The sequence below is a fragment of the Pithys albifrons genome, chromosome 28 (genome assembly GCF_047495875.1).
Source record: "Pithys albifrons albifrons isolate INPA30051 chromosome 28, PitAlb_v1, whole genome shotgun sequence".
In the NCBI taxonomy this organism is placed as follows: domain Eukaryota; kingdom Metazoa; phylum Chordata; class Aves; order Passeriformes; family Thamnophilidae; genus Pithys; species Pithys albifrons.
Window position 1 is genome coordinate 6,783,789 of NC_092485.1, and position 25,728 is coordinate 6,809,516.

The 25,728-nt window shown below is 46.3% G+C and overlaps 1 protein-coding gene and 1 long non-coding RNA gene across 4 annotated transcripts in view; one reads left to right on the plus strand and one right to left on the minus strand.

Moving 5' to 3' along the window:
- Positions 1-1,276, minus strand: part of LOC139683501 (uncharacterized) — a 10,251-nt gene extending 8,975 nt beyond the window's left edge. Inside the window, exon 1 of the long non-coding RNA XR_011699791.1 lies at positions 567-1,276. This is a non-coding gene — a long non-coding RNA (uncharacterized lncRNA). The remainder of the gene's footprint in view (positions 1-566) is intronic.
- On the plus strand, positions 1,048-24,002 carry BRPF3 (bromodomain and PHD finger containing 3). Of its 3 annotated transcripts, none has more exons than XM_071578685.1 (13): positions 1,048-1,676; positions 4,739-6,141; positions 7,145-7,301; positions 8,728-8,859; positions 10,573-10,701; positions 11,075-11,387; positions 12,495-12,734; positions 12,902-13,402; positions 15,053-15,146; positions 15,890-15,987; positions 16,910-17,007; positions 18,962-19,116; positions 21,735-24,002. In XM_071578685.1, exons 2-13 carry the CDS (start codon positions 4,757-4,759, stop codon positions 21,916-21,918), a joined length of 3,486 nt encoding a protein of 1,161 aa, XP_071434786.1. In that variant the 5' UTR covers positions 1,048-1,676; positions 4,739-4,756; the 3' UTR covers positions 21,919-24,002. The 3 variants fall into 3 exon arrangements, with proteins under 3 accessions (XP_071434786.1, XP_071434787.1, XP_071434785.1); XM_071578684.1 differs by having other exon boundaries at positions 1,049-1,676; positions 12,899-13,402; XM_071578686.1 differs by lacking the exon at positions 18,962-19,116 and having other exon boundaries at positions 12,899-13,402; positions 21,735-21,843.
- The last annotated feature ends 1,726 nt before the right edge of the window (positions 24,003-25,728 follow it).

Genomic DNA, 25,728 nt, shown 5'->3' on the forward strand with positions numbered 1-25,728 from the left:
GTGTTTTTATCCTTCATGGCTAGGACCATATGGTTGTGCAGCTGTTCTTCAGGGGTTAAGTGAGATCCTGTGTAAATCAGCAAGAGTATTGGGACTTCGTTTTCTAAATCTTTCATATGTTATTTTTCATGGGGGACAAGAATAGATTATCATTTATTTTCAAGTCCTGGTACATGAAGAGTAGATTTGTAAAAAAGCATACACTGTATATACACAGTACATTCTTAAAAGGTGACATGTAAGACTCTTTAGCAGCAAGGAACGCATTTTCCCATGCTTTTAAAGCTTCAGCAAGCTCTGGTCCAACTATGCAAAACAGACTTGTCATAGACTGGCTGCTCCCAGATTCCAACATTAAGAGACTGAAGATCTATAGTTGGACTGTAAATGAGGGAAAACAGCACTCATTTTTTTCCTTCTGAAACAGTTAATTCTATAAATTCAGATGTGGTATTATGCAATACTCTGCACAGTGTGGGAAGTGGAGCATACATGTGCCCAAGTATGTGGTACACTCTATAAAAAGCAAGTGTAGGAATCTCTGCAGTCCCTATCTCACCACTTACTCTCAGTTGCAAATGTAACTTCTTCCTTGTTCATTCCTCAGTCCTTTTCTCTCTGTCCTTCTGCTCGGTCATATCTCTTGCATATTAGGAGGCTACGTAGACCTTAAGTATTGGTCTAGAAAATAAATACAGGCTCTTGCTGTTCACACAGTTTGTTTGATGTCATTGCTTTTTTGGGAAAACAGTGGCAGAGACAAAGCTACAGGTTCTCTGGCACTCTAGGACATTTTGTGGGATCCCATGCCTCCTGCAAAAACACGGGTGTAAGATGAAGACACCCCAAAAAACCTGGGATAAAAATCCCATCTCCTGTGACCTGAGGGCTCCCAAACCCCAACCGCGAGGCTGGACGCGGGGAGGAAGGGGACGAGGAGCGGGCCCAGCGCTCTCCGGCCGCCTGGGACCAGCAGACGGTGCTCGGCGGTGGCGGCTGCCCGCTGCTCTGTGCCCCGCCAGGTGCGGACATGGGCGGGAGCTCACGCCGTCTGAGTCGGGAGGGCCCCCCCCATTCTCGTCACCCCGAGGCCCCGCAGGTCTCCCGCTCCGCACGGCCCGGGCTGTGGGAAGGGACCGGGGAGGGGCGGGCGGCGCTTGCCCGCGGGGAGCGGAGCACGGAGCCCCCTCCTCCGCCCACCCGCTGCCTGCCGCCTTCCCCACCGCTCGGCCGCCTCCATTTTGAGCGTGTGCCCCCTGCTCCCCCCCCGGCCCCCCCCGCCGCCTCCACAGCACCGAGAGCGTCGGGGGCGCTGGAGCCCCGGGGGGGCGGGGGGGAGCCGAGGGTAGCGGGGGGCGAAGCAGCACCGGGGCCGAAGCAGCAGCGGCGGGAGCAGCGGCGGCAGCGGCGGGAGGAAGCGGCGCTGAGGCAGCGGCGGCAGCTGGAGCGGACGGAGCCGACATCTTGTGCCCTCCCCTCCCGCCGCCGGCTGGGTGAGCCCGTCCGCCCCAGGGGGGAGGGGAGGAGGAGGCGGAGAAGATTTAAAAAAAAAAAAAAAGAAAAAAAGAAAAAAACACACACAAAAAAAAAGGAAAAAAAAATAACAAAAAATCTCCTCTAAAGGAGGCGGCGGCAACGGTGGAGAAGCCGCGGAGGCGGCGCGCTGAGCCGGACAGGTAAAGCGCTGCGTGGGAGGCCGCGACACTCTTCCTTCAGGGGGTCTCCTCTCCTCCCTCGCACCCCTCGCCAGGGTCGCGGGAAGGTGACCGGGTGGGCGGGAAGGAGCTGGGCAGCGCGGTGCGCCGGAGCCCCGGGCCCTCTCTATCCCCGCGCGGAGGGGGCGGCCCTCGGACCCTTCCAGGGAGGGGGCGGCGGCAGGAGCGCCTGGAGAGGGGGCACAGGCAGCGCTCTACCCGCCGAGCCCCCCCCTTGCCGCCATCTTAGCCCCCTCTTCTTCGCGGTGCCTCGGGGGTGCCGCCCACCTTCTCCTACGCTATTGGCCCAGGCGGGACCCAGCGAACCTTCCTGTAGGTCCGCAAAGCCTTGCGTTGATACTGGGTTTGGAGCTGTGATGGATGGCGGCGACAGCCAATCGCCTTCCAACGCCTGTGCGCGCTCTGTCGCTCTCCTCGCAGCGGTCCCTCTCTTTGGAGACGCTTCTCCCTTCGCGAAGAGCGGCGGCTCCGCCTGGCAGCGGCCTGGAGGTGGCCACCGGAGGGGGTCATCGCACCGCCTTCCCGTCTCCCGGGGCAGCTTAGTTTCTGTCCGAGTCCCTGCTGTACCTTGACCTAGATCGCCGGCGGCCCTTGAGTTCCCTGCAGGGATCTCGTGTCCCTGGCTCTCTGCACAGGACAGCTCCTGAGAGGAGCTCCCGCCGGCGCCTGACAGCTCATGGCACGTCACAGTTACCTCAGCTGCTGCTGAGGCCACATGCAGTTCATGGCGCACACAGACTCTTGCTAAGCCCAGACTTTACCTTAAACTTCATCTACAGCCTTTCTCACAACGCTCCCCATGCCGAAGGAGGTCGTCTCTTGCAGCCTGGTGCCTCTCCTGTCAGCTTGGCTTGCTTACAGAAATATCAGGGGATCGATAAAGATTTTCGTGTGTGCCAGGGCAGGCAGCTCTCCATGACACCTGTTGAGCACTGACACTTTGTTGTAGGTATCAACGTGGGTGTCAGGTGCATGGGGGCAATATGATCCTTTGGCAAGCATGGACACAGCAGGAATGTGGAGGGACTGTTGAGGGTGGCAGGAGCTGAAGCAGCATTTTGGCTGGCACAAGGTAGAAAGGGGGCTGCAACTGTTGCAGGCTGTTTCTTCCCTCTGGCATCTGTTGCTTTTATTTTACAGTCGTGTTTATTAAATTGTTTTGTGGGTGTCTGTTTCTATTCCACAGTAGTGGGTTTTAAATCCCAGCGAACAGCCACAAGTGGCTGCACAGAGCTGGATGGCTGGTGGTACAGGACAGCAATGCTGAGGAATGTCTCCAGACCTTGTATTTGACTTGATGTCTGAAAGAGAGGCAGTCTTTGGTAACATCAACCCCCAAACTGTTCAGAACTATACAAGCTATGCCACTGGCAGTAGTCATGGTGCACCAGAGTTGAAGGAGAGCCACATTCCTCACATCTGCTGTGGCTCGCTAACGTCCCAGTGGCCTTCTCCTTCCTGCAAGTCACTGAAGTTCTTAATTGTTGAGGGACCTGGTTCTTCACTGGGATCATTGAGCCATGATGGAAAGGGCCAGGAAACTCCACTACTGCCTTAAGCTCCAGCCTTGCCGTCCTCTGCACTTTAGCAAAGAAACCTGGTGCTGTAAAGTAAATCCTTGGTTGTTTAGTGTGGGAAGGCGATAAGGAAGGACTGCAGCATGAAGAAGAGTTGGGAAGAAGACTGAAGCCTTCTGCAATGTGAGAGGGTGCCTCTGACCCTTGGAAATGGCCAACACAGTATTGTGTGGGTGTAAATCACAGCAATATTTAGCTTTTCCTTTAGAGGACTCACTCGTGCCAGATATTCCAGGCTTTGTGTATAATAGGGGCCTGTATTGTGATGTTGTTCAATACATGTTTTTTTCAGTGGAGCTTTTGACCGCTTTGTAATAAATTTAAGTGTCCTGGAGATGGGCTTGGTTTTTCAGTTGCCTTTTGCAGCCTTCCCAGGCAACTCTTGCCTACAGGTGTAAAAGGTGCTGCTCAGGAGAATTCAACCACTCCTGAATGAGCTGTTGGGGTACAGTTAAGTTCATTTCTAGCAGCTTTATGCATTGTAGCCACCTTGTTTGCTCAGTTGTACTCTCTAGGAACTTCACACTCTGCTCCTGGTGCAACACCCAGCAGAAATGGGTGATGGGAGTGTTTTGCAAAGCTTTGATCATATGGAAATAGTGAGAGGATGACTGTTTGAACCTTCTATTCTCACATCAGCAACCTTTGTGCATGGTAAGACAGAATCAGCATGGACTGAAATAGTGTTTAACCCCACCAGTGTCAAGTATCTTCAGCATTTCAGTGTTCACGGATGCTGTTTGCAGAGGAATTTTTTTTTATGTGTCACTGGGAGGTGTTTTCAAATGTGCCAGGGAAATCAAAACATGCCTAGGTTGCTGTGTAGAAATTTCTGTTGTTGTAGAAAGGTTGTAGGTTCAGCTCAGTGTGAGTTCATTTCATTGTTGCTTTTGAGGTTTTTTTGGAGGTGGATAGCTGTGTCTCTTCTGATACCCAGGTGAATATCTTATCCCAGGCACTCAGCTCTTGCTGGCAGCAATTTCTATGCTGTTTTAGATGCTTCTTCATAATGCTAAATAATTGTGTGGTTTACAAATGCGTTGTTTTATGGCAGTTGGTGGAAAGCCCACTTTGGGTAATTTTTCTAGAAATACATTGATTTTTTTCACTAAAGGGACCCTGTACCCTTGTTTTTCCCATCAACAGATAAAACAACCTGTCCTTCAGAAGCTTGTTTCACTGAAATTAGCTTTTCCTTCAGCACTTTCAGCAGTTGGCTAATACATCATTTTTTCTCAATGCAGTATTAATTATGAGTGTGGTCCATTCATAATAATTACTTCATCCTCCAATATATTTTTGCCTATATATCTTTTACCTCCAGTATCTTCTTTGCTTGTACTGACTAGAATTGTAAGAGAGCTGTTTGTCAGCAGAATTTTCAATCTGCACTGTTTCTTGCCTGACTCCTTGTCTTACACTGTCCTCTGTCCTGTTTTGTTCCAGGGTCTCTGGACCACAGTGATGAGGAAGCCTCAAAGGAGATCCCGACAGAACTTAGAGGGGAGGTGTTCTCCCTCACCCTACAGCCTCAAGTGCTCCCCGACTCGGGAGACGCTGACGTACGCTCAGGCCCAACGGATTGTGGAGGTGGACATCGATGGGCGGCTTCATCGCATCAGCATCTATGATCCCTTGAAACTCATTACGGAGGACGAGTTGACTGCTCAGGACATCACTGAGTGCAACAGCAACAAGGAAAACAGTGAGCAGCCCCTTTTCCCTTCCAAATCTAAGAAAACACCTTCCAAAGGCAAGAAGAAGGAGTCCTGCTCCAAACACGCACCAGGGAAGTCTTTACACTTACCCCAGCCCAACTTTCGTGTGGTGGACTCTTTTAGCCAGCCAGATGCCCCTCCTCTCCCTGCTGCCTACTATCGGTACATGGAAAAGCCTCCTGAAGACCTTGATGTAGAAGTGGAGTATGACATGGATGAGGAGGATCTGGCATGGCTGGAAATGGTCAACGAGAGGAGAAGGGCTGATGGCTATGGAACAGTTTCTGCTGACACTTTCGAGCTGCTGGTGGATCGGCTGGAAAAGGAGTCATACCTTGAGAGCCGCAACAACGGGGCTCACCAGTCCCTCATTGATGAGGATGCCTTTTGCTGTGTCTGCATGGATGATGAGTGTCACAACAGTAATGTCATCCTGTTCTGTGATATCTGCAATCTGGCGGTGCACCAGGAGTGTTACGGTGTGCCCTATATCCCTGAGGGGCAGTGGCTTTGCCGCTGCTGTTTGCAGTCCCCTTCTCGACCTGTGGATTGTGTCCTTTGCCCGAACAAAGGCGGAGCCTTCAAGCAGACTAGTGATGGCCGCTGGGCTCATGTGGTTTGTGCCATCTGGATCCCAGAGGTCTGCTTTGCAAACACTGTTTTTCTGGAGCCCATTGAAGGGCTCAATAACATCCCTCCAGCTAGGTGGAAGCTCACATGCTGTATCTGCAAGCAGAAGGGCATGGGAGCTGCTATCCAATGCCACAAGTTGAACTGTTACACTGCTTTTCATGTCACCTGTGCCCAGAGGGCTGGTCTCTTCATGAAGATCGAACCCACGAGGGAGACCAACATCAATGGCACGACATTCACTGTGCGCAAGACTGCCTATTGTGAGAGTCATTCCCCACCTGGAATGCTGAAAAAAGGGTCTCTAGCTGCCGGTGGTGATGGGCAGGAGTACACCGTGAAGCAGAAGGGAGAGGAGGAAGCCAATTCTGGCCCTCCCAAAGGGTCTCTGAAAAAGAACCAAGTGAAATTGAAGCAAAAGATCAAAAGGAAGCCTGCTGACGTGACCAAAGGGCATTCACCTGTGCCCGTGGTGACTGTCACACAAATTCCCTCTTACAGGTGAGTGTTGCAAGTTTAGGGAAGGAATTGGACAGCTGGAGCTGAACAGGGTCTGTTTTAAGGACTCAGTCCCTCTCATTGATGACATTGGAAACACTGAGTCAAAACCTAACAATAACTATTGCTGTGTTCAGAGTGCTCTGCAGCATAATTCCTGACTGACTTTCTTCTACATGAGTGTCAGTGGCACACTGTGGTTTTCTTTCTTTGCCAAGCACCGGTCCTAAACTGTTGTGCAACACAGAGTCCATGGTGGTCCCTAACAGCAAACACCCATCTAGCATGAAGGTGTTTTTAAAATACTTCAGGTCGTACAGGTTGGCAGGCAGGTAGGGGTCATCCCACTATTAAACTTTCTAAATCTCATTTCATAATTTCTTAATTCCTCCCTTTATTACAGAGCATGTCAAACCTGGCAGTGTTGCAAGCAGCTTTGAATTTGTCTGTTTATTTTTCTTCCAGCTCTCTCTCATGCAGAACTGGGTGGTGCTGAATGTTTGTTTGGTGCCTTAGGAAATGTGTTGATGCGTCTCTGGTATTTTAACAGATAGGCTTTGGAAAACTGCTGATAAGGCACCATGTATAATCTAAGAATGGTAAGCAAGAGTTAAAATAGGTGATATATTATTCTTGGACTCCTGTCAGGTTAGTTTGACAGACTCCAGCTTAATAACATCAGGCTTAAATGGGCCCCTGAAAGTTATTGACACAGGAAGTAGTTTTGAAGTTAAGTCTTGGAGCTGAATTGGTGATTGAATACTTTGACAGAGCTGTGGCAAGTGCTTGGTGAGACCCTCCAGCCAAGCTGCTACTAACACAGGGATGTATTGTGAAAAGTAGGCACATTTGTCTTCACAGTGAGGAGATCCCAGATAATACCAGTTCATGTTTGCTTCAGAGTGTGCTTGATACAACACTGCAAAACTTCATCGGGAAACGTAAGGGTCCACAGGGTCGTGGTTGCTTTGCGCTTGGCTTCATGACTCCTCTTTGCTTCCTTCAGGCTGAACAAAATTTGCAGTGGGCTCTCCCTCCAGAGGAAGAACCAGTTCATGCAGAGGCTCCACAACTACTGGCTGCTGAAGCGGCAGGCGAGGAATGGGGTGCCCCTGATCCGGCGCCTGCACTCGCACCTTCAGGCCCAGCGGAACACGGAGCAGGTATTAGTCCCTAGCTGAACATCCATGGGAGGATGGAGAGATTGCATTCTAGAGGGAGACATCCTTGATGTGTTGCTGGAAAGAGCATTGGGAGTGTAAGGATCAGAGGCCTGATTTAAGTCTCTTCTGATCTCCTCTTGGTACATGCCTGAAGAACTGAGTTAGTATATTAGTGGGATATCCACAGTGCCACTGAAATTTGTGTTGATGAGTTAGCAGGTGGCAGTTTTTCCCCTGAGTCAGGAGATCCAGGACTGTGCAAGGGTGTGATGGACCATCTCGTAGATGAATTATAAAACCACATTCCTCGTGAGTGATTAAAGAAAAGGGATGTTAGCTCCAGAGTTATGGCCAAATTCCAGTTTGGGTCATTCTTCCTGCAGCTTCAATTTTTGTCCCTTCTGTGCGCATTCATATAGAAGTTTAGATATAATCATCAGCTCTGGACTCCTTTGCTTCCTCCTCTGAGCTGGTGTCTAGAGTCACTCAATCTCGACTCTATTAAGCAGCGCTGCATTTGGCATGAGAAATAGTTGGTGAAGCATTGAAGCAGTCAGACTCTACCCTCTAACACAGCCTGTCAGTAGGTATTGTGTACAATGTGCATGTATATTTTTACTATAGTTGAAGGAATTTATAAACTTTTGGGTTGCAAGAAGACTGCTCTGGGTAATAAATAGAAAAACTATTTCCCACTTATCAGTGTGGAGCTTGGGAAAGTGCAGCATTTCCTTGGTGTATTATGTTGGCAATTTACCGTAAGTAAGTTCTTAAAAACAAGTGTCCTGTGAATCTAAACCATGAAGATCTTGTGAAGCAATTGTCCTCTTGGCAATCATGTGAAAGTGTATTCACTTCAGGTGTATCATGCGAACCATTAGGAAAGCTGCAGATTTGGAGAGGAAGGCTGATTGTGCTGTGAAGCTGATGTACTGTGTCTTGGAAGGCATGAGCTGATCTCCCAGTATTGGCTGTTCCATTGTATTTTGGCAAATGTCTTTCCATGGCTCTGTTTCTTCTTGGTTACAAATAGGATAGTAATAGCTCTTTCCTCCCTGCTTTTGGTTGCCTTACCTTTATATTGTAAATGCTTTGGGCTGCTGCCTCAATGCACAGCAGCTAATAGAAAAATTTCCAGCCTCTGTAATAAACTTGGATATAAAAGCAGGGAGTGTGTAAATGATTAGGCACTGAAGGGTGTTCCCAGAGTGTAGCTACAGTATAACTTGGGCTAACTTTACAGATTATGTGACATCAAGAAAGGCTGGTGTTGTGTTTGTTGTGTAGAAAGGAGGGGACATAGTCTGAACCAGAGATGAGTGAATAGGAGGAAGAGGAGAGCAGTTCACTGAGGATGCCTAGAGAAAGAAGGTAACACAGGAAGCCAGTTGTGTTTTTTATCTCACTCGACTGCTGTATTTTATAGAAGGAGCAGGATGAGAAGACCAGTGCAGTGAAGGAAGAGCTGAAGTACTGGCAAAAACTGCGGCATGACTTGGAGCGGGCTCGACTGCTCATTGAGCTGATCCGTAAGAGGGAAAAACTCAAAAGGGAGCAGGTGGGTTGTTTTGGCTGTTGAGTTGCTGCATTTAACTTCAGTCCCATGCAAGCACTCTGTGCTGCAGGAGTCAGAGGAGGAAAACGAGTTTTTCTTGAGCTTTTTCCTCTTTTCATAGTCTTGACTATTGGGTGCACAGAACTCTCTCTCCCTGTGTCAGTCACAGGCTTGCACTGTGCAGTCTCTGCCCTGAGACCCAGGGCTGGACTGCAAAGTGCTGGGAAAATGTATTTGTGTAACTAATGGTGGATTTCATTCCTGACCTACAGCACCCCTTCTATTTCTGGGAAAGGTTTTTGCAGACTAGAAATTAGATCTCCTTTCATGATTATTGCAGGAGTTTGGTAACACCTACTCTAGAGAGAGGTCTAAATCACAATTCAGCTTTTAATCTCTAAAACTAAAAATTCCTGTAAGTTGTCCTCTTATATACATTTTTTAGAAAAAAAGTTTTATAATAGAGACCATTTACTACATTTTTCAGTTTCATCTTTGAACTGTGTGCAGATCTCCAAAATTGCACCAGTGAACGTTGCTTCCCATGCTTGCCAGCGTTGCCAGTTGAGGGTCTTTTCTTGCCTTACCTAATTGGTTGTTGCACCCACAACTATGCTGTGCAGCGGGAGTATCTTCCAGGAGAGCTTCATGAAAGGCTCACCTTGCATACAGTGAACCTGTACAGGTGTCCTCAGGCCTTGCCTGGGTGCCTTCAGCTGTTTTCAGGGAGCCAGGCAGAGGGAAAGCAGCATCCTCAGTGATCACAGCTCCTCTGTGATCAATTTCTTTGTGGCAAGAAATTGCCCACAGCTTTTCTAGAGTCCTTTTGATGCCGACACTGGTTCATTTGCTGCATTTACATCATCCTTGATTTACATCAGCAGCTCAGCCCTTCATGCTGTGTGGACCTATTTTAGGTAGGAAACTATGGTGTGCTTTCTTAAAACGATAAAATATCACAGAAAAGTGTGTCTAGCTGGAGCTCAGTACCAGTCCAGCTTTTAGGTCAGTGGAGAAGGATGCTCCTGAGTCATGCATCTTTGTTTGACTTCTTTCCTATTTTGGGAGAAAAGTGTGGTCTTTCTAACTTGTCTTCATTCTCTCACTGATGTTGTCTTGTTGCTTAGCACATCAAATACAGTTTGCTTTGTGTAAACAGACTTGCTTTCATTTCCTGTTGAAGTGGTTGATTTAATGACATAACGAGCAATTATTAGATCAAAGAAATTAAAATGTTAAGGACAAATAAATACTTTTATCCTGTTCAGTCTTCTTTGAATAAATTTTCAGTGCTGCATAGTGTTGCTAATTGGCACAATAATAATATCCTGAGGCAGGGAGACAGGATAATTTACCAGGCATGAAAAGCCTCTACCTGTATTCATTTTTAGTTGTAGTATCTTTTAATTTTCTGGAGTTTCCTCTTGCTTTGACTTGATGAGGTTGAATAAACAGGAGTTTCCCATATATAAAAGGATTAGACTGTACAGTTAGACTCTGCAAAGTGCTGTCTACTAATGTACATTCTGCACATTGAGAGCACAACGTGTTTGCCAGAGGTTCTACAGCAATGAGCCTGCCAGGCTACCAGATATGCTGACCTGAGGTTTCCACCACTGAGTAGAGCCGGGGTGATGATTCAGAAGATACTGGAGGGAGACACCACTCCCCTATCCTGTCCTCCCTAACTGCTCATTGCTGTTTTCCCATTCCCAGGTCAAGGTTCAGCAGGCTGCTATGGAGCTACAGCTGACCCCTTTCAACGTCCTTCTGCGCACAACGCTGGATCTGCTGCAGGAGAAGGATGCTGCCCAGATCTTCACAGAGCCTGTTAACCTGAATGAGGCAAGTTTCTTTCATAGAGTTGTCTAATGTCTTGTAGATGAGGTATTGTTGGGCAGAGGGTCATGTGCTGTTATAATCCTAGAAGCACAACCCACCATTTCCCAAGCTGCTGCACTAAAGAATATCTCATAAAGGACACATGATGTGGGTATCCTTCTGGGCCAGAAAAGGGCTATTTTCTGGAAGCTTTAGCACATCTTGGACAAGTAATGTTTTGCAGAGCCAGGGTGCGTCTGCCTTTACTGGGTGACACAGAAGTGAACATCTGGCGCTGCTCCTTGCCAGTGGAAAAGACATTAAGAGTGCTTGTGATGGATGCGCTCTAGTTGGCTAGTAAATGGTTTTTGTAATTGTACAGGTTTTATATGTTTAGGTTCCAGATTACCTGGAATTCATTTCCAACCCAATGGATTTTTCCACCATGAGGCAGAAGCTGGAGTCCCACCTGTACCGAACATTGGATGAGTTTGAGGAAGACTTTAACCTTATAGTTACCAACTGCATGAGGTATAATGCTAAAGACACGATTTTCCACCGAGCAGCTGTCCGGCTCAGAGACTTCGGAGGAGCGATATTGCGTCACGCACGGCGGCAGGCTGAAAGCATTGGCTTTGACATTGGTGTGGGGATTCACCTGCCTGAGTCACCCAAAACCAAGGACTTTTACTGCTTTTCTTGGGAGGATGGTGAGTAATTATTAATGTTTTCTTCTTAGGCAAATCATAATTTTTGTTCTGAGCGTGTCTTTTGGCCTGCATGGAAATCATAGCCATCATTCTGCATACAGGAATTTTCCTATCCATCATTTACCTAGGCATATACCTAATTCCTTTAGAGCCTCTGAGAGCAGGATTTCAGGTGAGCTGGACAGTCTGAGCTATGTGCAGCTTAGCTCCAGCTCTCTTAGTGCACGTCTGTCTCGGAAGAGCCTTATAAACTGCCCATGCTCTTTGATTTGTGCCATGACTGTAGTATAAACTTGCTATTTTAAAGAGAATTGGAAAGGTGGACCTACAATTTTTTGCTCTGGGTAAAGCTCATACATTTCATGGTAAATTGGCAAGGTGTGTAGAGCGACTGGATTAGATGGAGCACTGAGGGCTGGGAGGGAGTGATGTGGAGGTCAAGGTACTGGGACCCAAACAGTCCTTCTAGATGAGACTTTCCATTCTCAACATGAACCCATCCATTCCCACAGCTCTCTTGAGATGCAGCTGCAAAGCATTGGTTGAATGACTTGGCTAAACTTAGTACAGAATACTTAGGCCAATACCAAGCATGCAGAGCTTGCAGTCTGCCATTTAGTTCCTAAATGTTGAAGCCCTCTTGGGTACAGATAGAGAGTCATTATGAAATCTGTATTGGTGTTGATAGTAAGTCTTTCAGCTGTCCTGCTCCTGTGGATGTTAGCTATTCAGCAGAGCCAGAGGAATGGCAAACATGTTCTGTTTTGGCCAGTTCAGTTTGTGGTCTGATTTTGTCATTTTATCTGACAACGAAGTATGTTTCTGACAAGGACCTAGACCTGTGAGCTGTTCTGTTTGGGGTGCAGACATGTCCTTTCACTCTTGCCCCTGGGACAGTAATGGGAACTGAAGAGCAGTGCCAGTTAAATCAGCTGCTTTTCACTCAAAGGAAGGAAATCAGAGCTCCAAGGTTAATCATTGCTAAATTCCCAAACTAAAGCGATTGATTCATGAATAGCATCCAAGGGATTGAGGCACAGCAGAGGTCCCAAATACTTCTTCAAGGAGCCTTACTTCCCTTCACTGTTACAATCTCTTTTGGTGCAGTGGATAACATCCTCCTCCCAGAGAACCGGGCTCATCTCTCCTTGGAGGCCCAGCTGAAGGAACTGCTGGAAAAGCTAGACATGGTGAGCAGCGTCCGGTCCAGTGGTGCACGTACACGACGCATCCGGCTCCTGAGACGGGAGATCAACTCCATTCGGCAGAAACTGGCCCAGCAGCAGAACAAGACCATGGCCAGTGAGGAGACTGTGCTGTGGGAACGGGCTGAAGAAGGGGAGAAAGGTGAGAGGTGCAGCAGGATTTTAATTACAGCTCTGAAGTGCACGTCAGCAGTCAAGACTTGCTGTTTCTCCTGTCTGTGACCCTGGTGAAAGATGGGAATGCCTATTGGTAGTTTTGGGAGTAACTCTTTGTAAAATGTTCAAGCAGATTCTTTATTCCTTTAGCAGATGATGCCAAGCCCCCACTCCCTCCAACCCTGGAGCCCACAGGACCTGCACCTTCTCTCTCAGAGCTGGACTCTCTGCAGGACCCTCCAACGCTTAAACCCATCAGTGAAACTAAGTCCTTGAATCAGCTGCAGAAGAGGGTGGTGTCGGACAGGGAGCTCTTTGACAAGAAGGCTCTGCAGCGGGAGAGCCAAACCTTCCAGCACCTGCTCACCAACAACGGCCTGAATGGACTGGCCTTGCCACCTGCAGACACCCCTGCCAGCCCTTCGTTCAGCAGCGTGGGCCGACGAACATCTGTCCTTTTTAAAAAAGCTAAGAATGGGGTGAAGCTGCAGAGAGGTCTGGACGGCTCTCTGGAGAATAGGGAGGACCACAGGCAGAGCGGGCGGCTTTCACCCTCCTGCCCTGACAGAGAGCGACAAGCTCGGAAGCGGACACAGAGCAGAACCTGCAATGAGAGCAATGGAGAAAGGTCACCCAGGCAGGCAGGACAGAGAGGTAAGGAAAGACTGGACGTGGCACTTAGTGCCACAGTCTAGGTGACACAGTGGTGTTAGGTTATAGGTTGGACTCGATGATCTCAGAGGTCTTTTGGTACTGTGATTCTGTAATTCCTTGGGATTTCTTTTCCTCCTGAACCCTTGGAATTGTGACATGGGGCTGAGGAAGTAGAAATCCTATGGCTGAGTGAAAACTTCTGCATCCAGACTACACACCTGGAACTGACTTTATGCTTAGGGGAAAACATAGTCTTCATGACCAGATGTGCCTGGTGAAAGCTGCATCTCTTCCACATGTTTCTAGAATAGGGCAGACATGTCTTTAATGAGTTGCACTTCCTTTCTCCACTGACTTTACAAGGCTTTTGGTATCTTAGTTCAACCCTAGTCACCTCCATTTGAGACCTTTAAAGGTATCAAGATGAAGCCCAGGGGAGTCACAAGTGACTCTGCTCTTTGCCAGTCTACGGGGCTACTGTAGGAGAGAGCTTTCCATTTTCTGTAGGGTAAGCCAACATGCCCAGCTTCTTGCAAAGCTGTTGAGTGGCCTGTCTGGAGACTCTGGCCTGAGATATTGGCATTTTTGCCCTTATAGAAGGGTTTGTGTTGGCTTGATCACTCTTAGAAGTGAGTTTTCCGCTACAGAAATGATGCGTGTGGTTGGAAGTGTGCACAGTGTGCAGTAACACAGCACCCATGTAAGATGAGATGTTACACATTGCTTTTAAATCACTGTAACCTCAGTTCTGGAGCTTAAATAAAATTAGTGGGAATACCAAGAAAATTCCTTTTCAAATTAGATCTGCAAATGAGAATAAGCAGCTGCAATGAAATTTGGAAAGACACAAGAGGAAAGAGACATCTGAGTGACAGCACTGTAATTTTTTTTCAGTTCTTAGTGAAGAGCCATTGTGGGACAGTTCCTATCTGTAAGGTTTGACTTGGCCTACACCTCAAATATTATCTTATAGTTATTTGGCTATCATAAGGTTGCTGGCATATTGAGAGTGGGAGAAAAGCAGTTGAATGTGGGAATTGACTTACCAGGACAGGTTAAAGGGAACACAAATGATTTCTCCACAGAGTTGAGGGACTCGCCATCATCATCTGTTGGTAATTAAAGCAGAAAGTTGTCACCTGCACTGGATAAGGATCAGAGTGAGGGGCTGAAATTAAAAGAAGGGAAAATAAAGGCAGTGTGCTGGAAAATCACCAATAAACTAGATGGTGACATTTCTCCTCTGCAGAAGCAGCACTACTGGCTTTTTCCCAAGTTGTAGCACTGCTTTTGTGATTCAGCTCCAGCTCCTACTATAGTTTCAAACACAACTGATTTCTCCTCATGAGAGGGACTGTCTGGTGTGATGCATCTGTGTTACTGGAGAAGCAAGTTAGTGTGATCAGGATTTTCATAACAAGGTGTTTCCCAAAAATGCACGCCTTGTGGCAATTCCATACTGACAGTTAGAAAAAGCAATAGTGGCCTTACCATGAATTTGCCCTTTGTATGGGTGTTGTACTGGCTGTGAGCCCATGGGAACTTGGGGGTAGTGGGTCCCTGGATGGGGGAAGGCTTCTTGTGCCTGCTGTGGGCTTGGGGTTGCTCTCAGGGGTCATTCCCTGTCATTCCCATTTGTCTCCTTGGCAGGAGCGACTAATGGCTTTGCAAAGCACGCAGAAAGTGGCTCGGACTCAGAATGCAGCTCTGCCCTTGGCAGTGGACCGGTGTTTGAATCCTGCAGGTAAGTGCCCCATGCAAAACTGTTCCCTGGAACACCTTCTGTGTCTTGATTAATCTCTGCTTTTGGTCTTTGATGTCTCCATTTCAAACCCAAACCAAGGAATTAAAACCAATCTGATGACTTATGGATAACTTGTACAATTATTCTATTTATTCTATTTAAAAGCAGTTCTGATTACTGCTTTTTCTCCAGTCTTTCTTTTTGAGTGCCAAATTCACGCAGAATGGATTGTTTATTAGAAAATTGTAAAAGAAAAACATAATTACTGTATATGAAAATACTTTATTTCCTAAGATAGAGATAGTCCATTTCCTGAAATGTTTGTAGTAATGAGCTGAAAGGACATTCAGGATGTGGACAGATTCCAGTTCCATACAGGAGTCGTGTTGAAGGGCTGCTGTGTCATCTCTTAAGTCTATACAAAAGTGGTATAACTCGTGCAAGCTCCAAAAGCGTCACTGCATCAGCTCTCAAGTGGGAAGTCTTCACCGGGTTTCTTTCTCATGATTACAGCTTGGTTTCTATTAGGCCCTTTCATAGCTCATGGGAAAGCTGTGATGATATCCATCATCACCAGAAGAGATCACATTTTGTTCAAGTATTCAGTATTTTCATGTCAATGAGGCACCAGTGCAGTAATTTTTCAGTATTTTAAGCAGAGCTGGGGAATCCATGTATTTATCTTCATTTTCAAGGATAATCTGTTTTCTCCTAATGCCCTATTTTTTTATATCTTTTAACAGTGGTTTGATGCCTCCTAAGCGCAGTCGAGGAAAGCCGACTCTTTCTCGGATGCCTTTCTTGGAAGGTGTGAATGGAGACCCTGATTTCAGTGGCTCAGGTGAGAATTACTGCTCAGTTACACACTCTGCTCTGGTCCCATTGTACCCCAGGGCTGGCATCCATCTGAACCAGGAGGCACATATCCCAAAGCACACCAGGAGTCAGTCAGCTCCTGAGTGCAGGCTCTTGTCATGGCTCTCTGAGAACCAGAATTATCCTGTACCTTGTGTGTTCAGCAATCTTCTTTGGAGATAAGCTTACAGAGCGGGGCTGGTGCTGTGAGGAATCCTGTGTTTTAGAATGTGATTTCATTAGTGAAGAATATGTCTGGAATGCAGTAGTGCTCAATTGGATTGTACTCAGCTCTTTCTAGATTAAATTTTCAATGCTAATGTTTGACCATTTTCCCCAGTGCAACCACTACTTGCTATAAACTTTGTATTAAGGAAGATTACTCCTTTTCCAGGACCATGACCTGGTAGATTTCATGTCTATGACCAAATCCATCTCTCATATAGCCATTTGATTTCTGTGACTCAATTTGATTAATATTTCCATGTTGAAGTGTTCATGTGAAGCTCCATGCACACATAGGCTTGGACCCGTGATTTAAGAGACTGTGGCTTTATCTTAATGCTGAACTTGACCATACTGACAGAGCATAAAGAAGACTGGACATTCACTGTGGCCAGGCTGGAGCTCCATGCACGCTAAACTTTATCATAAACTTACTGCAGGTGAGATGTGTGTCATATCACATCTCATTTGGCCACCCAATGCATATAGGTACAACAGTAAGTGGCTTTCCATTTCGTTCTGTCATATGTTTTAAGTACAACAGTAATTCATCTGTTTTAGCTGATTGCTTTTTAGATAATGCAGGCCATCATGCCTGGATTAGATGACAGTGTGGTTTCTTGTGTTATCATAACCCTTTTGCTAGTAATTGTCCTTTTAAGCCTTGTCCTCCTGTCCCTTAGGCAGGACTCTCCTGATGTCCTTTGAGAGTCAGGGTGAGCTGGAGCCCTTGGAGCTTGTGTGGGCCAAGTGCCGTGGCTACCCTTCCTACCCTGCCTTGGTAAGTATCCTGCTGCTCTCTTGGAACCTGTACTTGCATTGCAGGTAGCCCAGGGCACAGTGCTAGTGTGCAGTGTGACTAGATAGAAAAGGAAAACTGGAAAGAATGTAATATATGCTTTTAATTATTTCCCCTTTGCGCAGTAATTTTCCCTGTGCTCATTGTTTAAGAGCATTACAGGCGATTTATAAAACATTGGTGTCTTATTGTTAGGGATAGGAGCACCCCTCCCCTTCCCTTCCTTCCACTCTCCTTGTCTGAAAGTAAGCAGTACTATTGGGATGAGAAGACCTATATTTTATCAATGTAGGCACCAGGTTCCACTGGAGTCTTCAGTGTCTGCACATTTTCCCATATAGTGAGTACTAATCCATATATAGGTGCCCAGCTGGCCCTGTCATGTATATATCCACTTGTAGTAACCATATGTTTGATATAAATATGAAAATATATTCATGTGTTTGCACCTAGTCCCTTGAACAATACTTCCTTAATATTTATCTGGTTTGGGGTGTTTTTCTATAAACATGAAATCCATAAACCTGTCTTCAGTGAGCACCATACTTGGTTTCAGAGCAACTCATGGCATGCAGATGTTGCTAGGAGGTGCAGGCATTTCAGCGCTTGTTAAGTTGTCAGCAGAGATTGCTGAAGTAAGTATATGAGGAAGAACATGAGACATGCTATGTTTTTTTGTTCCTGCTACTTTTAAATATATGCCTTGAAATGTGGCTTTTCCTGCCATCTCTGCTCCATGTAATTTCCACATGGCTGCAGCCATTCCCTTAAGTACCGTTCTGGTTCAGAGGATGAGGACAGACGGCTCTTGTGACTGCTGAGAAATTGCAAGGGCTAGAAGAAAGTGGCCATCACAGAAATTGGAGGCATCTCTACATCCAAGCAGCAGAGCTGTGAGACTGGCCATAAGCTGACACAGCATGCAGGCCTGGCTGTGTCTGAGCACAGTTCTGATGCCATCAAAAAGGGCAGGTTCTGCTGAAAGTGTGACCCTTATCCATGCTCTTACTCTAAGTGGGTGACCAGAGGAGGGAACTGCTATGGATCTGCTAGCCATCTTGGCCAGCCAAAGCATTTCTAGTTCTCTGTGTGGCTACAGCCAGAGTTAAGCTATGGTTTAGAATGGATTTAATCACTGAGATTGCCTCCAAAAGAACTTTTTTTTTCTCTAATAGCAGCCTGTTGTGGTGGTAAAGTGTCTTAATACTACAGGTGGCCAATGTCAAAGCCAATCTACTTTTTCAAGACCTTAGGAGGCAAAGAAGAATAGATGGAGTATTACATCCACCCTTTGCTGTTTTGTTCTCCTCCTGTGACCACATAGCACAATTTGGACACTGCCATTTTTGCTTTATGTGGGGAGAGTTGATGCATCTGTTGTTACTTCTCTTCAAAATTACTCTAGTCCGTGTTCCCTTAGCTTGATGAAGCCAGCACTGCTTGTCAACTCTCTCAGAATATTGGGCTCAATTCTAATCTGTTAGTGTAAATCTGAGCAATGCCACTCAAGTCAACTGGGTTGTTCCAGAATGGAACTGTTGTGAAATTGTGTTATGCCTTTGCAGTAGAGCAGTAGTGTTGCATTTATTGTAATGAGTTTGGAGTGAGGGAGGGAGATCCTGTGCTCTACACAACAATACTGAGTTTGTACTGAATTACCAATTGCTGTACGTGTATCTACAGCCACACAGAACCTTTCCATTTTTAAGATTGAGTGCCTGGCTTTTGGACTGACTGGCTTCCCTTCCATAGGGGAAGCCTTGAGGATGAAAATTTTTTAGAAAGAGCCACTGAAACATAACAAGCCATGTTGCTTACCCATCCAAAGTAGACTTATTTCTCTAGTGTGGATGAACTGAAAGAAGAGGGAAAAAATGCATTCTCTTCATTACTTGGAAGGCTTTTGTGCTTAAATATCCTTTCCCTGTGTCACTAGATAATCGATCCCAAGATGCCGCGTGAGGGTTTGCTCCACAATGGAGTCCCCATCCCTGTCCCACCCATGGACGTGTTGAAGTTGGGGGAGCAGAGGCAGACAGAGGCAGGAGAAAAGCTCTTCCTTGTCCTTTTTTTTGACAACAAGAGAACCTGGTGAGTGTGTGCAGACAGGCCTGTGGTGAGTGCTGTTGCAGAGAGGGAAGATTTAACATAATATATGGGAGCATACAGGGATTATGATGATGATGATAATACATTTAAGTTGGAGAATTTAAATATGCAGCAGTCAAGAAGCATCTAAATAAGACTGTCTGGCCTGCTTTTCCTGGCCCAAGAGCAGAACATCTCCCAGTTCCAATTCCACAGTGAACAGTCCAGCATCCTTCATCCAGGGGGAACATTACCACAAAAATACTGAGGCCCATTGAGAGTCAGTTTGCAGCAAATTACAGAGAGCATTTGACTTTAAAACACCAGCAGACTAAGCAGCCCATTCCAATGCTGCAAAAAAGATTTGCCAAATTTTCAAAATTTAGGTTTATTTCATATTTAGCCTTCACTGGTTTTTCAGAGGTGCTGAGAACCTGCAATTTTCAAATCAAGATCTTTGTTAAAGTTTGAAAATGTAGATGTAAGCACATAGGTTCAAAGCAAGTGAAATATCTCAAGGCCTTTTTTTGTTACTCTTCAGACAAACTGAATTTTAGCATTAGCTGCTGACCATGCTCTCATGGTAACAATAAAACAGCCAGATGTCGTAAGCCATCAACCAGTGAAGTGCCTTAAAAATACTAATAAGACTTTGAAATCTGTGTATGAAACAATGGGAAATCTGTAATATTGGAGAATTATGCTGACAGGAAGAAGTGACAGCCACATGCTGAGCCCACTGGATTAATTAACCAGCAGGTACCACATGAGAACATGTTGTCACACCCGAAGCAGTATCTGTGTGCACCTGGGATCACAGATCCAGAGAGCTTATACTGCAGACAGAGCAATGTTGGACTGTTGGGATGCTGTGGGAACAGAAGATAGATGGGCTTGCACTTCCTTCTGCTGCTGCTATAAAATAACATCTCAAGGGTTTAAAAAGAATCCTTGTGGTATTTCAAGAGCCCTTCTTAGTCTCCTGAGGAAGGTTTTGCTGGCATTCCTGGAAGAATAGTGAAACAAAGGGCCAGAAGCTGCAGGAAGGAGGTGAACATTGCCTGAAGGTGGTGCCAGAGCTGGAGGGAAGATGCACCATTGGGAATAGAACAGATCCAAATACACAGTGGGGTAAAGCAGCAAGGGAGAGGATTTCCCCCTACATTTTGGGGCTGCAGCAGTGTTTTATGCAATCTAACTAGATGGAGACAAGGTGTGACACAGGCAAAGGAAAAGTACATGCCATCTGCTTGGGAAGTTGAGAAAGGGATCTTGTTTACACCACTTGAGGAGTATGTGTGTGTTCTCTAGGGAAAAGAGGTGTCAAGGGATGAAGTCCTAAGGCTTTTTATTAGTACACTGCATTGTTTCACGATTCCTGATTACCAGAACTACTTGATACAGAGCATATTCTTTAAAGAGGTACTAATTTCTAGCAGAAAATCAATGGCAGTGCCCTGCTTCCTGTTGATGTAGTCATCAGTTTTGAAAAACCTAAATCCAAGCTTGTAATTGAAACTGCCTTTCCAATAAAAATAAGCATTTGCTTGGCTCTGCCCTGCTCTTGTTGAATACAAGCTCTGCTGCATGTGTATGCTCTTAAGTGGCCCCTTAGAGCCCTGTTTGCAGTTTGTGGGAAGGTAAGGCACTTCAGGAAAGTCCTAAAAACCCCTCTTACAGTCAGATCCAACTTCTGCTGACTTCAACAATGCTGCAGAAGGGTCCCAAAGACTGAAATTATACTTGATCTTTGCAGTGAAGATAAGCTGAGCTGCCCTGGGTTGCCCATTTTGGCTGGCTGGGATATACATTGAAAAGTGCTAGCTGTGGCTGAGGTTTTGCTCCCAGGGGCTGAACTTCATTAAGAGAGATGGATGTCACGTTTCTTAGTGTACTGGTTAACCTGGATCACTGCCTACACAAGAAAAACCTCTTACAGACAAGGCATTTGGAATTTAAGTCATCCATTGGAGTTAGGCTGGGCTTGGGACATGTCAACAGGAAAATGACTGTTTCTGGGTGATACTCAGCTAGTACTCACCTAAACTCTAATGCTTACAGCTTCTTGGAACAAGACAGAACTTGCTTGGGCATAAAAACTTACTTTCCACCATGGAAGTCCCTGTATTTGCTGCTCAGTGGAACACAGGGATTTCCAAGTTGCCCCTGTAGCTCCAAGGAGCATTGAAAACCTTGAGTAAGGACTCCAAGGAGAGAGAAGATTGTGCTTGGAAGGCATTTTGGCTTCTTCTATGTCAAATGCAGGCATTTAAACATTTGTGGCATCATTGTGGAGTTTTAATAATAAACAAATATATTACATAAGTGTAACTGCTTCTGGAGAGGAGATAACAGCCAGTGACCAATAGCTGCTGAGGTACGTGGGGAAAGCTTGAGAAGCTGGAGTACTTGGCTATGTCTTGGAAAATCATGGGAGAATGTCCTTGGCCTGTAGCAGCCATGCAGTAGGAATGAGAGCCAGGTACACTGGAGCAGTCACTCTCCCACAGATCGCTCAGGTTTTGCAAGTACAAAAGGTCTCCAGGTGTTTGCTCTTCTTTCCCCATGTCCCTTTTCAATGCCCTTGGTAACAGGTCTTTGCACTGTCCTTTCTACTGCAGGCAGTGGCTTCCACGTGACAAAGTCTATCCCCTTGGTGTTGATGACACAGTGGACAAGTTAAAGATGATGGAAGGACGAAAAACCAGCATCCGCAAGTCTGTGCAGGTGGCATATGACCGAGCCATGATCCACATGAGCCGAGTGCAGGGACACCATCCCTTCATTACATCCAGTTACCTATAAAGGATTGGGATGACTGGGCCTCCTTTTTTCCCAGACCTTGTGCTCACTGCATTGGCAGAGTGGACCATCTTTGTGCACTGCCTGGCAGGGCAACACCATTCCCAGCAGCTTTCAGCAGTCCTCAAAGTACCTGGAAATGTGCCAAAAACCCCTTGTCCAGCTTCTTTCTGAATGTGTCTTGCTGAAGAGCTGGCAAGAGATGAAATGTATAGTCTACAGGGCCACGAGTAAGGTAGGTGGGAAAAGCCAACAAGTCACGGGAGGCAAGGTGAGCTGATGCAGCGAGCAGAGCGCAGCACCTCGGTGTTTGGACCTCATGCCGCCTCCCTTGCCCCTGCCTCCCCTGTGCTGCCAGGGTTTTTAAGTCATCAGCCAGCCTGGAGTAATTCCTGGGAACCTGGCACCACTGTAACAGAATCAGATCCTTTACAGAAATCCCAACTGTACTTTCTTGTGCCAAATTTACCGAAACCATCATTGGCCTTTTCATTTTTCTTTAAATGACATTGTCCTATCACATAAAAACCCCCACAAAATCCTAGCTGGGAGTTCACATTACAGTTTTCCTGCCTATGCACATAGTGTTTCAATGTTTGGATTTCTCATTGCATTTAGAAAAGCTTGAGGTATTTCGCCGACCTTCCCCCATTGCTGCACCCAGTTACATGCACAGATGCACAGAGCTTTAAAGACGAAAAGTAACTTACCTGATTTGTGTATATGTATGTATGTCCTAGAAATTTATTTTGTATCTGTGACTGCTTGTTCCAGTTACATTTCATATCATGACTCAGTACAGTGCAGAGTCTAAGCAAGCACAAGTTTTTTTAAGAAGTTAAAGTAATTTTGGAGGTGTCTAATGAATTGAAGGAGCTCTGCAGGCACTGAGGTTGATCAGGGTTAGAGGGAGATACGTCTTTTGTGTTGGTTTATGCACATTTGGTGTAAGGCTCCTCTTCCTTTTGTCCCTCCTTTCTGTCTCTCTCATGCAGTTTGGGTTAAAACCAAGCACTGACGAGACCATTTTGCCATTTCCCCTTCTCCGGTACAAACATATCCTTTCCCTGGTGTGTGGGTCTCCAGCATTGTCATCCATCAAAAGCCAAGTAAACCCAGCTCTGCAGACAATCCCTGTTGTTTTGTGTTTGCATTGCAAAAATGAGGACAACCTGATGTTTAGAAACTTGAGGACATAATCTTTTCTATTAGCCAAGGACTTTATGATTTCTCTGATCTATTCAGTTGCTTCTCTCTTTTTGTTTTCCCATTTTGAAGAACCAAAGGTGCAAAGTAAGACTGTAGATTGAGTATCATAATTTTGCTTTTTAATTCACTATTTTTTTATTAACTTTTTCATACTGAAGAGAATGTGCAGTCAATAATAATGAATAGTGGGGAATAATCACTGCCATTTCTATATTTTTTAAAATACCACCTCTCATACAGAGGCATGGAACCACATTTGAAGGAATTTTAAGATTCCTGCAACATACAGAGGTGGGACATAGGAGTTTGTAAAAATAATAGTAGTGATAATAATGCCTTTGAGGTGTGGCTGGGGAAGGATGTTGTGTATATAGTTGTAAACTGTTCTAAATTATTTAGATGTATTGTCTCTATTCTTGAAGTCTTCAGTTGTGTTGCTGGGTCTTTTATATGCACACAGTGTAATTTAAAAGGAACACCCACTTCTGCAGGTGGTAGCTCAGCTGTGGACTTGTGACCTGTGTATATGTTTTAAGGTCTTGGGAGGGGTTTTTTTGTTTGTCATTTTCCTTTTTTTTTGTTTTGTTATGTTTTTAAATGACATTTTAGAATTTGAATTGGCTAATGTCCTGCTGTTGCTACAGAACCTAAATGTTACTGTCAAGTCTGCTGTAAAGCACAGATCACTCTATTTATTGTAGAAAGTGAGTTTATTTGCTTTCTAGAATTGTTTATATCAGATGGTATAAGAGAGGTAATAAGAAAATCTATGCTTGTAAAGAAAGAAACCCTAATTTTACTACTATAATCTGACTGTCTGAGACTATATTTTCTCTCTGAGAAATAAATGTTCTGATGTATGAAAAAACCAAAATGCTACCCTGAAAAAGAGTTCTTCCTTGCTATTGTTGTCCCGTAATCTAGAATTTACTGTGATGGCTTTTAATCATCCCAGTTGTCCCAGATGCAGGTGGAAAGCCTGCAAAGAGCAATAGGGAAGCGACGCACAGAGGGGTTTCTTGTCCTGCCCTGACCATCTCTTGAGGATGGGGTTGTTCTCTGTGCAATGGGTGATGACACAACTGGATGCTGCAGGGTGGGATCCCACCTTGTGCCCTGCTGATGGGGGGGCTGGCTGAGAGCCCCACAGGGATGGAAATTGGGAATCTGGGGCTTGAATCCCATCTTCTGCTGGTGCTTATAGCCCTTGGTGGGCCCAGGGACAGTGGGACTTGCCAGCAGATGAGATGCAGATGCAGCAGGACAAACCCTGCAGCTGGGCTGGACCCTGTCCCCTGCCTGGGGGGAATTTTTCATCTCAGCATGACTCTTGCATTGTCTCTCTTCCCTAACATGCACTTTTGCTTCCCTGCACAGGTTCATATTCCTGCAGGCAGTAGTGCACTGCAAACATTTGCCAGACCACGCAGCTCAGTTGCTGGGTTGGGCTTGTGTTAAACTAAGCACCACCAGGTCTCAGTTTCTCAGAGAAAACAACAAAAGGCCCACACAAACATAGTCCAAATGCATGAGAAAAACAACTTCAGGTTAGGAAAGTGATTTCTTGAGATACTGTTTGTGGAGTTTTATTTGCAAGAAGGTTGTGCCTGTCACATGCTTGACCCCGGTCCCGCTACCCGCTGCTTTTTCTCCACCGGGAACACAAATGGAATGTGGAGGGGCCCGGAGCCTCTGCACCGAGACAGCCCTCATGGCACGGGAGGAGCGCTGGGAGAAACGCCGGGTGGCACAGATTGGTCCCCTCATGCCCTCCTGACTCCAGCCCTTGGCACATGGCAGATGGTTCCTGCCTCTGGCTAGAAAATGGCCCATTATCACATTGCCAGTTGGATTTAAAAGCAGCCACACCAAGGCCACCCAGGGTTTTTTGCCAGTCCCAGGAGGGTGCATCCAGGAGGGAGCACCAGGGGCAGCCAGTGTTGCATCAGGGATCATCCCTGCCTGAAAAAGCCTGTCAGCCAGCACCGGCAGGGCTCCACCCTGCTGCAGTGCTCAGATCGGCACTCGCCAGCAGCTGACGAGCCTGGATACTCTTGTTTCTTCAACACAGCTCTCCCCTGCTTCCTGCTGGGAGCTGCCATCTCCTCTAACCACCCTAATTCTCTCTGTAGGGGATGCCTTGAGATACATATTTCTATGGCACCTCTTTCTGGCAAACGCAACACTGCAAGTACATACTGGGACAGACATTACCTGCAGCTCTGAAACATCCCCCACCTTCAGAGGGGTCCAAAGCCCTCTGACACAGTAGCCAGGCATCCTTCTCAGGGTGGAGAGGATGGGGAGAGTGAGGGGTGCACATTATAAATATAAACTCTGCTACAAAGAAAAGACATATATTGTACATCTTTGACCCATATACACAAGAACACAATATACACAGAACACCCCAGAGGAATGGGGGCTTCATAAGAAGGTTTTGGGAGATGTTGCTCCCCTACCAGCCCCACCCTGTGCCTCCCTGACACGCCGGAGGGGGCTGTACTCACAGAACGTGTCAGAAAACGTTTCATCAAGCTGGCACGCATCATTCGAACTGTGTGTGGATGGAGTAGTCATCACCCCTGCCGTGCCTGCCCCACT

Coding starts and splice junctions, on each gene's coding strand:
- BRPF3 (XM_071578684.1), top strand. CDS start 4,757: ATGAGGAAGCCTCAAAGGAGATCCCGACAGAACTTAGAGGGGAGGTGT. Junction 6,142..7,144: donor ACACAAATTCCCTCTTACAG/GTGAGTGTTGCA, acceptor TGCTTCCTTCAG/GCTGAACAAAATTTGCAGTG. Junction 13,403..15,052: donor CAGGCAGGCAGGACAGAGAG/GTAAGGAAAGAC, acceptor TCTCCTTGGCAG/GAGCGACTAATGGCTTTGCA.